Here is a 15,304-nt window from a genome sequence, read left to right on the forward strand (position 1 = left end):
TCTGTATTAATGAGGGGGATTATTTGTAAGACGTACCTGAACGTGGTGGAGATGAGTCGAGCTGCTCGGAGGATTCAGTGGAGGCTGATGGAGGTTTAGATGTTCCTGAAGTGGAGCTCAGACTCTCTTCTGTTGGTGTTGTTGCCATGAAGGATGATGGGAGAAACGTTGACGGTGGAAAAGTTGGAAGAGTGGACTTTGGTTGTGAAGTGGTTGAAGCTGTAAACAGTGAAATAATCAGAATCCTGACCATACTGCTGGAAGCTGAACACTCAGATAAATCGAGTATATGTAGACCGGTGGTGAACTTGAGTTGTTACAAATTTACAGAGCATGAGGGGTAAATGACATCCTTCACAACACGCTAAAAAGTCCCAATTGTATTAATAAGTAGCTATATATTTACTTTTCACTTCTTCATGGTGAACATGATTATAATCCTTTGTTGCTCCCCATGCCAGGGGAATTTCACATTGTTATAGCAAGCATATTTAGCAAATACACATCCATCTGTGCCCTGTGACAGACTGGTGACCTGTCCAGGGTGTCCCCTGCCTTCACCCGAGTCAGCTGGGATAGACTCCAGCACCCCCATGACCCTAGTGAGGATAAAGCGGTGTATAGAGAATGGATGGATGGATGAATGGATGGATGGATAGTAATAATATTACCAATATGTACAAGGATGAGAAATGGAAATTAATAAAAACAGTATTGACACACTGTAAACGGCACAATATAAAGTGGCTGTGATAGCTGCAGCCATGGCCCCAGATAGTGGCAGTGCTCTTCCCCCTTGGTGTGTTTAATTGGCAGGTGCATGACATCTGTCATCAGCTGACTGGAGTGAATAAGTGGGAGTGGTTCAACCATCCACTCTCTGGACCACAAAAGCAGACCTCAGTCATCGCTCAATCCTGGACTGTGAACAAGTAATTGTTAGTCTGCTCTCTGTTCAGTTCAGCTCCCTGTGCCTAGTGCTTCAGTTAACTCTCGTTTTGTGCTCCTTTTTCCAGCCTGGACTTCCAACTGCTCAAAACCACACTCCATTCACCCACCTCAAGCCTCAGCTGTCTGTTGCCACTCCGGATCCTTCCCTGTTCCAGACCATCCACACTACACTTGGTTCTGGCCACCACATGCACCTCACACCATCTCCAACTCCTACCCACACTAGCCCACTGTCCTTCCCTGCACCTGCCAAAGTCTTCCCAAGCTCACCACTCGTTTCCCTATTGGCCAGGTTCCCCAGTCCTAAGCCAGGCTGGTAGCTGTAGTATTCAGTGTATTGGATTTTTGTGTTTGCTTCTGCGTACCTTGTAGAACTTTGTATATTTACACAGCTTAGTTCGGCTCCCATTCATCCAACATCCTGGTTAGCATATTTGTTAGTCTCCCCTTGCTAGAGCAGGCCTAGAGGAAGTGTCGCCCCGTTTCACGGAGCATCTCGGATTCTCGTATACGAAGCGTAAGTTTCACAGTAGAATTATTTACCTGTACCGTTTGTATTGTAGCTCTCCTGCCTAGGTGTTACCTTCTGTGGGTCGCCCTCTTGTCCTTGTTTAACAGTGTGATCCTTCGCTGCCCAGTGGCTGTACACCATTTTCATAATAGATTGTAGTTCCCAGAAAATCCCGTTAGAGGGTTTCGTTCAGTAGTTTTGTTTTGGCAATTGTCATTTATGTTTGTAGTTCCTGTTTAGGGAACTGTAGTCCACTAGTTGAATGTTGTAAATTTTGTAAATATATATTGTAAATGAACACTGTAAATTATCATCTCTCATTCCTTGCACCTGAGCCTCCTTGTGAAACCGTAACAGTGGATTGAAATATAAATTTAAAAAGTGCAGAGATGCAACAGTGCAAGAATTTCTGTGAAATTTATTTATTTTTGGTTTGGGATGATATATCAGTCCAATTTATGTTAACATCAGCCAGTGATGCTGATGTTATAAAGTCTTACAGCAGATGGAATGAATGACCGTGATAGCTCCTTCTTCAGGGTGGATGTCTCAGTCTGCTGCTGAAGGAGCTGCTTAGAGACCCCACAGTGTCATGCAGTGGGTGAGAGGTATTGTCCATGATGGATGTGAGCTTTGCCAACATCCTCCTCTCACCCACCTCCTCTATGGATTCCAGGGAACGGTCCAGGACAGAACCGACCCTCCTCACCAGTCTGTTCAGTCTCTTTCTGTCCCTTTCAGTGCTCCCTGCTCCCCAGCAGACCACTGCATAGAAGATAGCAGACATTACCGCAGAGTCCTGCACACTCCAAAGGACCTCAGTCTCCTCAGCAGGTGGGGACGACTTTGGCCCTTCTTGAACAAGACCTCCGTGTTATGTGTCCAGTCCAGTTTGTTGTTGAGGTGGACACCCAGGTATTTGTATGAGTCCACTATCTCAATGTCCAAACCCTGGATGTTCACTGGTGCAGGCTGAGGTGTCCTCCTCCTGTGCAAGTTGATGACTATCTCCTTCGTCTTGCTGGCGTTGAGCTGTAGATGGTTTCGCTCACACCAGTCAACAAAGTCAGAGATGACCATCCTGTACCCCTCAGACACACACCAAACAATGGCTGTATCATCAGAGAACTTCTGGAGGTGACAGCTCCCAGAGTTGTAGTGGAAGTCTAACATGTGCAGGGTGAAGAGAAAGGGGGACAGCATGTTTATGGATATGAGATATAAGTAATGCTCTAACTGAGTTATGGCTATTTCATGCCAGTAGTTTCTTTTTCTCAAACTGAAGAAGGAAGACTGACCATGGGAGCAGTGGACGGATGCGGGCGAGCGGAGCCTAGCACTGGCTAATGCTAGGTGACGGCTAGCGTTCAATGGCATCGCACTCCAGCATTCGGACCTTGGATATTTCACCTTACTCAATGTTTTGCTGGTGATTTTTTGATGCAGTCTATGTTTTGCTAGACCAAACAGGCCTGCAACATGTTTTGTATCAGACTATGAGCTCAGGATGAGTAAGTAAACTTGGTCGTGTGTGTGTGTGTGTGTGTGTGTGTGTGTTCTTGTACTTGCTACATGGTGAGGACCATTTTCTGCATTTAACTATCAAAGTGAGGACATTTTTACAAAGTGAGGACATTTCGGCCGGTCCTCACTTTGAAACAGCCATGTTTGAGGGTGAAGACTTGTTTTTAGAGAACAGGTATGAATTGAGGTTTGGTTAGGGTTAGGGTAAGGATTAAGTTTAGGCAATCAGTTGTGATGGTTAAGGTTAGGGTAAGGCTCTAGGAAATGCATTACGCTTATGGATGTTCTCACTAAGATAGAAGTACAAACGTGTGTGTGTGTGTGTGTGTGTGTGTGTGTGTGTGTGTGTGTGTGTGTGTGTGTGTGTGTGTGTGTGTGCGTGTGCGTGTGCGCACCACCACCTCTAGTAACTGTTGAGACAGAGTTAGCGCCCTTGTTTTATTGTTCGAATGACTTGCTGTTTTGTGTATTGGACATTGTGATTGTAGGGTAACACTAAGAGGAAGATCTATCTTTAATTGGTTGTGAGAGAGGTCAGTTTAGATAGAAATCAAAACTTCTTATTAAGAGTATGAGCGAACAAATTGAGAGTGAAACTAACAGGGTTCATCTAACAGATGAAAGTTTATTAATTTCTTTTTTGGGGGAAGTTTGAGTTACTTATTGTTTTATGTTTTTTGTCTTAGGGAATTAATTTTATCCAATATTCTATTAAACAAGGCCTCTATGTAATTTTTTGGCCAAAAGTCATACTGTCTGGGTTTCATCCTGAAGTAGAATCTACTTATTTATTTTAATTTCTACCTTTATCTTCATAAACCCGAGTAAATAGAGTGGCTGTAAATGGGTGCTACATATGAATTATTCAGAGACTGCAGGAGGAACAGTTGGAGGTTTCTAAGAAAAACTGATGAAAATAAGAAGTAAATATTTAAGTAAAATACCATAACACTTTCTTTACACCTTCAGAAACAGAAAGAAACTTAAAAACTCACCTCCTGTAACAACAATCTTGAAATCCCAGGATGGAGCTCTTCGCATTGGTATTTCCACAGCACATCTGTACCAACCAGAGTCAGACTTCTTCAACTGTTTGATGCTCACATACATAATATCATATGATGGGGAAGGTTTGTCTTCATATCTAATGCTGTATCTGCCTCTCTGATGGTTGTCCTCTGTTGTTTCAATGAGAATGTTTCCTTCTTCACATTTTTTCTGACAGAAGAACTTTTTTCGTCCAGACCAAGAAAATGAGCAAACAACTGTGATGTCTTCTCCTTCCAGTCTTGTGAAGATTTTGTTTTCTGCATTGACAAATCCAGTGTTTTCATCCTGTAGTGCTGTTAAAAAGATAAATAATCAATAGTTACTAACATCATCCTGTAACACACTGCACTCTTAAGATGATATATTTTTGTAAAATTTTTCAAAAACATTTTTCTCTTCAAGTCTGATTCCAAACACCATATGTGTATTTAAATTATGGGTACAATCATACATCATGTCACATACAGCCATTGCCATAAGTTTGGACACAAGTATGACGCTTGTGAATCTTAGAAAATACCACAAAATTGTCACTTACAATATAAATACCAGTCATAGCCATCAACCAAAATGAAATACATTTCATTTTGGTTGATTTTGTGGTATTTTCTAAGATTCACAAGCGTCATGGTACTTGTGACCAAACTTATGGTCATGGCTGTAAATGTCATTTTGTCTGTTTTTAAACTAATTATTTCAATGTTTTTATATTTCATCATGGTTTCTGCTTCATTTTTTTCCATCAGTCTTCACTTTTTCTGCTTCTGTTTATGTCTTCAGAGCTGCTATAATGTGTGAATTTACCTGATGATCAATAAAGTTTATCTTTTTGACAACTGAACGAAGCAAAAGGAAACTGAGACGCTGTTAAAAGCTCACAAGTAAAAGCTACAGACTGGACCTGGAGTTTAGTTTGTTCTTTTATTTTCTGTCAGACGTCTTCATCTGCTGATTCTATCTTTACTGCTGAAGTTAAGTTTTAATGTGCTACACCCTCCACTTCTTACGCTAAATAGCGGCAGGCTCTCTCTCTCCCTTCCTCTCTTTCTCTGTAGGTGTGTGTGGTGTGTGGCAGCGTGCTGTCTATTAGTAATCCGGACTGATTATTGCCAGGTGGGGATGACCTGCAGCAACTAAACATCGTGTACACATAAGCCATATGCGGTCACCACTCATCGCCCGGACCATTAAATTGTCAAGTTGTTCTTGATTAGTGTTCGTATCCGGCTCCGAGGAAAACTCCTGCTCTAACTGTGTTTTTTTGTCACAGTTCTGGATCCTCGCCTGGTCTCCAAAACCTGTCCCTGGAAATGCTCTGTCTGCCCTGTTCATCGTCCATCCCAGAGACCCACGCCGTGCTTCCTCCAGCCACAGCATCTGTCTCGTCTCCTCCATCACGCCAGCCTCACTCCACCTCGGCCCACCTCTCCTTCCCTTGTAGCCACCAGAACTCTCTGCCAGTTAAGTTCCAGACTCGCCTCATGTCAAGTTGAGTGTTGTGAGTTTTGCTGATTTAATTGTGTTGTTGTAGGCATCAGCTTTTGCTGCTGCATTCTGCATGCTTTGAGTTTTGGTTTCATATCAGAGTAGAGTGTTTTCCGCTAGTAGATGGTTTTCACCATTCTGGCATTCAGATTCCTGTTATCCCGTTAGCTCTCCTGCCCTGGTTGTACTAGGTTCGGGTTAGCCCCATTTTGTTAATTTTCTGATCCAGTTGGTTGATAGTATTCTGCAGCCGCTCTTAGTGGTACTCCTGTTCCTTTTGGCTCTGCTTCATTGTGATTGGTATTGAGTTTATTCTTGTGTTTTGCTGTGCATTATAATAAAACCGCCAACTGTACTCTGGCTGTTGTGTTCTTGTTGCCCTGTGCGTGGGTCTCTGTATGGCACTATGACAATGTGTTGCTTCACAACCACAGCTGCTCCCAGTGGTTTACTGTAATTCTGCAATTCTGATCCTCTGGAGCTTTTTTAAAAATATTTTAAATTTAGCTAACTGGAAGCACTAAACTAGGCCATTTAACTGATGCAAAAAATTATTCGGAAGGAAAAAGGGAAGTGACGCAAAAGGTAATGCACATTGACATGCTTGTTTGAACGCTTTAATGTCCTCGCAGGTTTATATTTTAAGAAGTTTAAGACTTACTCTGTGTAGCTCTGAACATGTTTTACTTCTGTAACACTAAACCTATCTTTCTGAGTGTGATGGTTACAGTTTCCTGTGTTTGCTGCGTTGTGTCAAAGCAACAGAGATATACAGTCAACATACAACAGAAGTCAACAGCAAACTTTTGTTTGGTTCTTGTGGGGAAAAAAGTGAAAAGGAATTTAAACAATATTGAAAAGACAAAAACTTTGTTTAAACCTTTAATGTCCTCACAGGTTGATATTTTAAGACATTAACTTTCCATAAACTGCATGTTCCAGTGACTCATATCTGACTGTTAACTTCATGTTTAACTTCAGAAACCAACAACATGGAACAGAGTTCTCACTTAAAACTGTTCAATGAGGTGCAAAACTTCCTGATCAACTCTAAAAAAAATAAGGAAAAATAAGTGTGAGAAGATGAACAATGAACAGAAATCAGAAGTGACTGAACTCACCGATGAAGAGGAAACAGAAAAAAGTGTGGAAGACTTTCATGTTGAGGCTCTGATGCTTTAATGCTGCTTCTCTTCTTTCTTCTCTGACAAACCAGGAACTGCTCACTTCTCTTAATGATGGTCCCTCCTACAAACTCAGCTCTACACTCCTCCACTCTTCTTTAACCTCTTTATTCTAGCGCAGAGTCAAAGTTCAGCTGTCCGTCTATACACACCACTTTCTATAGAGCTCATTAAATTACAGTTAATGTTCATTTATTGGCAGCGCTGCAGTTTTATCAGGTCAAACATGTCAAGGAAAAGTTGCTCTTTCCCTTTTCTAAAGTATTTCCTTGCAGCTGTTACACAGATCAGTTGTCTTCATATTGGTCTGTAATCTAACTCTGACCTTCTCCCAACTCCAACATATACCTGAAGATCAGAGAGAATCCTCAGAAGTGATGCTGGCACTGCCTGCATGTACTGCTGCTCTGTCGGTGTCACTTCTCCTGACGTCAGTAAACCTTCCTCACAACCTACACACGTGGACAAAATTGTTGGTACCCCTCAGTGAAAGAAGGAAAAACCCACAATTCTCACTGAAATCACTTGAAACTCACAAAAGTAACAATAAATAAAAATGTATTGAAAATTAAATAATCAAAAACAGCCATTACTTTTGAATTGTTGATTAACATAATTATTTAAAAAAACAAACTAATGAAACAGGCCTGGACAAAAATGATGGTACCTCTATAAAAGATTGAAAACTATTTGACCAGAGTGACATGATTAACTCAGGTGTGTCATTTAATTGACATCACAGGTGTTTCCAAACTCATAATCAGTCAGTCTGCCTATTTAAAGGGAGACAAGTAGTCACCCTGCTGTTTGGTGAAAAGGTGTGTACCACACTGAACATGGACAACAGAAAGCGAAGGAGAGAATTGTCCCAGGACATCCGAAAAAAAATTATAGACAAACATCTTAAAGGTAAAGGCTATAAGACCATCTCTAAACAGCTTGAAGTTCCTGTGACAACAGTGGCTCATATTATTCAGAAGTTCAAGACCCACGGGACAGTAGCCAACCTCCCTGGACGTGGCCGCAAGAGGAAAATTGATGACAAATTGAAGAGACGGATCGTTGGAATTGTATCCAAAGAGCCCAGAGCAACCTCCAAAGAAATTAAAGGTGAACTCCAAGGCCAAGGTACATCAGTGTCAGATCGCACCATTCGTCGTTGTTTGAGCCAAAGTGGACTTCATGGGAGACGACCAAGGAGGACACCACTGCTGAAAAAAACTCATAAAAAAGCCAGACTGGAATTTGCAAAAATGCATGTTGACAAGCCACAAAGCTTCTGGGAGAATGTCCTTTGGACAGATGAGACCAAACTGGAGCTTTTTGGTAAGGCACATCAACTCTATGTTCATAGACTCAAAAACCAAGCATACGAAGAAAAGAACACTGTCCCTACGGTGAAACATGGAGGAGGCTCAGTAATGTTTTGGGGCTGCTTTGCTGCATCTGGCACAGGGTGTCTTGAAAGTGTGCAAGGTACGATGAAATCTGAAGACTATCAAGGCATTCTGGAGAGAAATGTGCTGCCTAGTGTCAGAAAGCTTGGTCTCAGTCGCAGGTCATGGGTCTTCCAACAGGACAACGATCCAAAACGCACAGCCAAAAACACCCAAGAATGGCTGAGAGAAAAGCGTTGGACTATTCTAAAGTGGCCTTCTATGAGCCCAGATCTGAATCCCATTGAACATATGTGGAAGGAGCTGAAACATGCCATTTGGAGAAGACACCCATCAAACCTGAGACAACTGGAGCTGTTTGCTCATGAGGAGTGGGCCAAAATACCTGTTGACAGCTGCAGAACGCTCATTGACAAATACAGAAATCGTTTAATTGCAGTGATTGCCTCAAAAGGTTGTGCAACAAAATATTAAGTTATGGGTACCATCATTTTTGTCCAGCCCTATTTCATTAGTTTGTTTTTTTTAAATAATTATGTTAATCAACAATTCAAAAGTGATGGCTGATTTTGATGATTTAATTTTCAATAAATTTTTATTTATTGTTACTTTTGTGAGTTTCAAGTGATTTCAGTGAGAATTGTGGGTTTTTCCTTCTTTAACTGAGGGGTACCAACAATTTTGTCCACGTGTGTAAGTCATCAGAGTCTCCAGTGTGTCTCTCTGTGTCTGCCTCCTCATCCTCTCTCCACCTCACTGAATTTCTACAACAAATCTGTTCACAGTTTAGAGGCTGGATTTGCAGTAAACTGAAGATATTTCCACAGGAGGAGAACTGATCTGTCTGTTCTCTCTGATCTCCTCAATCACTCTGCTGGACTGCAGGAGGAAGATGAAGATGAAGAGGAGTTTAGTTTGTGTCAATCAGTGCGTTCACAAAGCCTGACTTCCTGCTTGTGGCTTGTGGTTGTAGAAGGCTAAGGCTCTGTATCCAAAGTTTTTAGTTGGCAATATGACCTGACAAAGAGGGATTTAGCATTTTAAATGCAAAAGAGGTCCTAAAGACCTTCATATTGCAGTCTTATGTACTGTTCGCACGGAATTAGTATTACCTGGGGACCTCTGGTGATTTCTAATAATTGCCGAGGAGGTCGGTGATCTTAATCCCGTGCGAATGTGCCATGTCGGTAATTGGTAAAGTAATAATTCCCCCGCAAATTACCTACTGTATTTCGTCGAAGACAGACGTCCTGTGACAATACTAGTCCCGTGCGAATCTGCATCTTGGTGATTGGGGGTTATTTCATTTGTTGTTTTTTATTGCGTGTCTTTTTTTTTTTTTTACATCTTTCTCGGTTGAATTATGGAGGCTGCGGTGGAAATTACTGACAGCATTTTCGGAACAAATGCAGGGGTAGGTTTATACACAACAGGTCTATAGGGCATTAGCAGAAATGGCAAAATCAGATCCACCAGAAGAGGGAAGTTTGGAAGGGTACTGAGATGGATGACATGCGTAGCAGCATGTGTTAAGCACATCTTTCAACAGGCTGAATCCAAACGCCCTGACTGCCCGTTATCCCGACTGCGCTGCCCGCTGTTCTAAAGTCACGTTGCTGCTTTGACATGTTTACTGTTGCCATGACAACTACATACCATGTTAAAAGTGATCATTTTCACCTGAACCACAAGCTTTCCATGAACCTAACCTAGTGGTTTTTGTGCCTAAACCTAATGAAACAATAACAATGGTGCTGTTACAACATAGGTTTTTAATGTATGTAAAGTTTAGTTGTGCAAGCGGTGTCTGTATTTTTTTTTCGAGTAGCGGCCGGCCACTTTGCACCACAGACTGTGTATATATACAGTATATACTATACATATATATAAAGTCTATTCTTGACACATGGACGTGACAACAGCGGATGTTGTGACCAGCACAGATTGACATCATATCCGGGCTGTAACGTCAGTAAATTTGAGTAAAATACAGACTTCGCTTATCCCATGCGAATGAGCTTCAAGAAACACAGACATCCTGGGGTAACTTAAAAAATACCAGAGGTCCCCAGGTCGTACTAATCCTGTGAAACTAGTACATAAGAATGCCTTCGATAAGTCTGTGAGATGACAGTGCCAACCACTGTGCTCATGCTTGATACAACAAAACAAACAAATGTAACTCAACACAACAAATGATAGGATTTTTTTTTTTTAAACCACCCACACTAAACAGCCACACGGTCTTCCTGTTCTTCTTGACATTTACTGGTACCGGACTGTGGCTTTTACTTTGATCTTGTTGATAGATGGAACAAAAGCTCTGTGTGAAACAACAGGAAATGATGCCGTTTGGTTTCGTGTTTGCTATTCGTCTGGAACTACCAGCACAAGCTTTATTGTCAGCTTTTGCTCACCAAGAAAATCATCAAGATAACCTCCTGGACAACCTTCTTGAACTACTCTCACACAGTGTTGGTTGTCAACTTGTAGGATTTTGCTTCTGATTTAATCAATTTAAGTCTATTTTTTACAGCATTTTTTAAGCACCCAGAGGAAAATTTTCTTGCTCACAATAGTCATTTCTTGCATTCTCGAGACAGCAAGGAGATCTCAATTGAAGATCTTTTTGAGATCACCTCAGTCTGACTTATTGCTCCTAAAACCTCCTTAGGAGCAAAATTGAGATAACGTGACACTGCGTTTTTGAGACTTGTAGGAGAAATGTAAGTCATCGATGAGATCTTATCATTGTATCTTTATGATCTAATTCATGTCTTGTTTATTGCTCCTACAACGCCAGGAGAAGCACTAAGGAGTTTTAAGAGAGATCTCAATTGCCTTTAATCTTAAGATCATCTCAGTCTGAATTATGGCTCCTAAAACCCCCTTAGGAGCAAAATTGAGATAATGTGAGAAGGAGCTTTTGAAACATGTAGGAGAAATGTAAGTCATAGATGAGATCTCATCATCACATCTTTAGAAAAGTGAGATAATGTGATAATGACTTTGGGACAAAGGTAAAACAAGAATGAGATTAAAATGGAAGGATTAAAATGGAAGAAATAAGAACCAACTGAGAGCAAACTGCAGCCCCATTTATTTAATACAACACAATGAATAATGAACTGTAACAATGATAGCAATCACAAAAGTCACAATTTTTGAAAAGACAGTTATAAAAACAAGTTTTAACTTTGAAAAAAGGTACAAAATTTACAAGATTATTGAATTTACAACCCATTGAAAATGCCCCAGCAACACACATTTGGGTCTTGACCTACCAGTTCAGAACCACTGGTTTAAAAACATGTCAAACAATGGTAAAAAAAAAAAAAAAAAAAACAGGACTAGTAAACAAGGGGCATACTGATGAACAAGGGGCAGTTGTAAACATTATGTCTGAAGAGCCAGTCACTTTACTGACCTCTGACAGCATTTACACCCCCTGTCAAAAGTTTTAGGACACTTTCTCATTCAAATGAATTAGAACCTGTCCTAAAACTTTTGACAGGGGGAGTATTTATGCGTGCCTTTTTAAGCTTGGCCTCTTCCACTGGTTTCCAGTTCTTCATCGTGCACCGCCTCATGTAGGCTGCAAACAAAACACAAGGAAAGGGGCTTAGATTAATTTAGATTTTTTTCTAGCATATTCTGTCCATTATGGCTATCTGTAAAATGACTGTACTATACACAAATGGTTCCATCTAAGTGTATAATGAAAGTGCCAAAGAAAAGTCCCACTCCATATTCACTGTCATACAGGACTTTTCTGTTTTACTCGTCAGAAGCATACTTAACTTATTTGCAAGGAGGGACATGCTATGATGCTGCATTAAAGTCAAAATTCTGTAGGCAGTAATAGAAATGGGATACCCAGGTATGGATACCCTGGATGTCCCTGGTATATGGATCACAGAAAAATTTACTTCCTTTTTTGCACCATGTGGAGCAGAGAAGCAGGAAACAAAATACTGGATATACATTTTTTGCTGACCAAAAAAACAACAACAACAAATACATACACACACACACACACACACACACACACACACACACACACACAGACACACACACACACACACACACACACAGACACAGACACACACACACACACACACACACACACACACACACACACACACACACACACACACACACACACACACATGACCTCACTGCATGCCTTTCATGAGAACCAGTTAACCTAAAGTAAAGTGCATTCATGACCACATACATTTCTCCTTTTCCAAAATAAATGAAATAAAACGCGTTTAACCATTCTAAACATTCTTATGAACTTTTATACACATAATTTTAACAAACCAAACATATGTATTTGATCATTTTTAATACACTTTTCTATTGACTCTTTTTACATGAAGAAATATTAATTAATTCACTGGGACACACGCAACACACTACAGCTGCAAAAGCGAGGGAGACGGAGTGGAGAACACTGCTGCCCGGATCAGTGCGTAAGTTAAAATGTATTCCTTTGTAATCGTAATAATATTACAGGGAATAACTGTCTGAATGGCAGAATATTAAGTTATTTCATTTAGGTGAAATCTCGCGGGGGAGAAGTGCACGGGGCAGCAGTTTAAGATGAAATATAAAAACATTCCCTGGGAAATCCTAAAAGAAATTCAAATGACTAATCCCAGTCTGAGGTTGCAGCACAATGTCATTAACAGAATATGATTTAAAATGAATTCAACAGATCTCTACATCATTCACCTGCAATCCTGTGGAACTCCTCCTTGATGCTCTGACATCATTGTGGTCCAGGAAAACCACAATGATGGTAAAAGTCGTTTCAGGGCCAGGAACACTTTTCTGACTGTCCTGCATACAGTTGTCTTACTGTAGTGCTCTGCATCTCTGACATATAAAAACTTCCATTTGCAAAGAACCGCAGCGCAACACACAATATCTGCTGGATGTGAGAGCATGACTGCGGCTGGTAATGTAAATGTAAGGACGGATTAGGTTGTTTATGTAGATTATGGACTTGAAACGATTACAAAACGGTACCGCTCAAACCGATAATTGTCCGGAAATGCGAGAACATTTATGCGCGGTCTGATAAACAATAGTTACAGTGCCTTGAGAAAGTATTCGGCCCCCTTGAACTTTTCAACCTTTCGCCACATTTCAAGCTTCAAACATAAAGATATAAAATTCTAATTTTTTGTCAAGAATCAACAACAAGTGGGACACAATCGTGAAGTGGAACGAAATTTATTGGATATTTTAAACTTTTTTAACAAATAAAAACCTGAAAAGTGGGGTGTGCAATATTATTCGGCCCCCTTGCATTAATACTTTGTAGCGCCACCTTTTGCTGCAATTACAGCTGCAAGTCGCTTGGGGTATGTCTCTATCAGTTTTGCACATCGAGAGACTGAAATTCTTGCCCATTCTTCCTTGCAAAACAGCTCAAGCTCAGTGAGGTTGGATGGAGAGCGTTTGTGAACAGCAGTCTTCAGCTCTGCCCACAGATTCTGGATTGGATTCAGGTCTGGACTTTGACTTGGCCATTCTAACACCTGGATACGTTTATTTGTGAACCATTCCATTGTAGATTTGGCTTTATGTTTTGGATCATTGTCCTGTTGGAAGATAAATCTCCGTCCCAGTCTCAGGTCTTTTGCAGACTCCAACAGGTTTTCTTCCAGAATGCTCCTGTATTTGGCTCCATTCATCTTCCCATCAATTTTAACCATCTTCCCTGTCCCTGCTGAAGAAAAGCAGGCCCAAACCATGAGGCTGCCACCACCATGTTTGACAGTGGGGATAGTGTGTTCAGGGTGATGAGCTGTGTTGCTTTTACGCCAAACATATTGTTTTGCATTGTGGCCAAAAAGTTGGATTTTGGTTTCATCTGACCAGAGCACCTTCTTCCACATGTTTGGTGTGTCTCCCAGGTGGCTTGTGGCAAACTTCAAACCAGACTTTTTATGGATATCTTTGAGAAATGGCTTTCTTCTTGCCACTCTTCCATAAAGGCCAGATTTGTGCAGTGTACGACTGATTGTTGTCCTATGGACAGACTCTCCCACCTCAGCTGTAGATCTCTGCAGTTCATCCAGAGTGATCATGGGCCTCTTGGCTGCATCTCTGATCAGTCTTCTCCTTGTTGGAGGTGAAAGTTTAGAGGGACAGCCGGGTCTTGGTAGATTTGCAGTGGTCTGATACTCCTTCCATTTCAATATGATTGCTTGCACAGTGCTCCTTGAGATGTTTAAAGCTTGGGAAATCTTTTTGTATCCAAATCCGGATTTAAACTTCTCCACAACAGTATCTCGGACCTGCCTGGTGTGTTCCTTGGTCTTCATGATGCTCTCTGCACTTTAAACAGAACCCTGAGACTATCACAGAGCAGGTGCATTTATACGGAGACTTGATTACACACAGGTGGATTCTATTTATCATCATCAGTCATTTAGGACAACATTGGATCATTCAGAGATCCTCACTGAACTTCTGGAGTGAGTTTGCTGCACTGAAAGTAAAGGGGCCGAATAATATTGCACACCCCACTTTTCAGTTTTTTATTTGTTAAAAAAGTATAAAATATCCAATAAATTTCATTCCACTTCACGATTGTGTCCCAATTGTTGTTGATTCTTGACAAAAATTAAAATTTTATATCTTTATGTTTGAAGCCTGAAATGTGGCAAAAGGTTGAAAAGTTCAAGGGGGCCGAATACTTTCACAAGGCACTGTAATTATCTGTGCAGTAATGCTGCTCCTTTATCCACTGGATCGTTAATGAAAAGACATGCTATTTAGACAGACGGCAGAGTTAGGCTACGCCAAAACTCACCAGCTGACTGGATGAGGAAATGAAACAGCGTGTGTGGCTGAAAGAGGGCGGAGACGGAGAGAAACTCGAGGTTTCCTCAGATAAACCTGCTGGCGAACAGGTTAGAGTCATAGAGTCTGTTACTGCGGTAACTGACCGAGAGTTTAAGTTACCCCTCTTTGTGAAACAGGCTCGAGTTACCCCTCTTTCACTGGTTGGAGTGACCTCCCTTTTTGAAACGGAAAATTCTGAGTTTCCCTCATTTCAGGGTTAAGAAACTCAGAGTTTTCACTGAACCTGCTTCGTGAAACTGGCCCCTGCTCTTTCTGGGAGGCTGTTGTGCTGCTATTATACATTTTGTTTTTCATACATTAATGTACTTTAAAAATAT

General features: G+C 41.0%; 1 protein-coding gene and 1 long non-coding RNA gene across 3 annotated transcripts in view; one reads left to right on the forward strand and one right to left on the reverse strand.

Moving 5' to 3' along the window:
- The window catches only part of LOC127534550 (uncharacterized), a 532,033-nt gene that overhangs the window by 505,936 nt on the left and 10,793 nt on the right, over positions 1-15,304 (forward strand). The window lies entirely within an intron of this gene.
- The window catches only part of LOC110960721 (uncharacterized), a 435,352-nt gene that overhangs the window by 356,046 nt on the left and 64,002 nt on the right, over positions 1-15,304 (reverse strand). Inside the window, exon 1 of one of the 2 annotated variants that reach the window (XM_051950016.1) lies at positions 6,643-6,750. The exons of the other annotated variant lie outside the window; for it this stretch is intronic. Within the exon in view, the coding sequence (XP_051805976.1) occupies positions 6,643-6,682 (40 nt within the window). The 5' untranslated portion in view covers positions 6,683-6,750. Of the gene's footprint in view, positions 1-6,642; positions 6,751-15,304 lie in introns of those variants that run through there. 2 annotated transcript variants of the gene reach the window in all.

The sequence above is a fragment of the Acanthochromis polyacanthus genome, chromosome 6, assembly GCF_021347895.1.
Source record: "Acanthochromis polyacanthus isolate Apoly-LR-REF ecotype Palm Island chromosome 6, KAUST_Apoly_ChrSc, whole genome shotgun sequence".
Lineage (NCBI taxonomy): Eukaryota > Metazoa > Chordata > Actinopteri > Pomacentridae > Acanthochromis > Acanthochromis polyacanthus.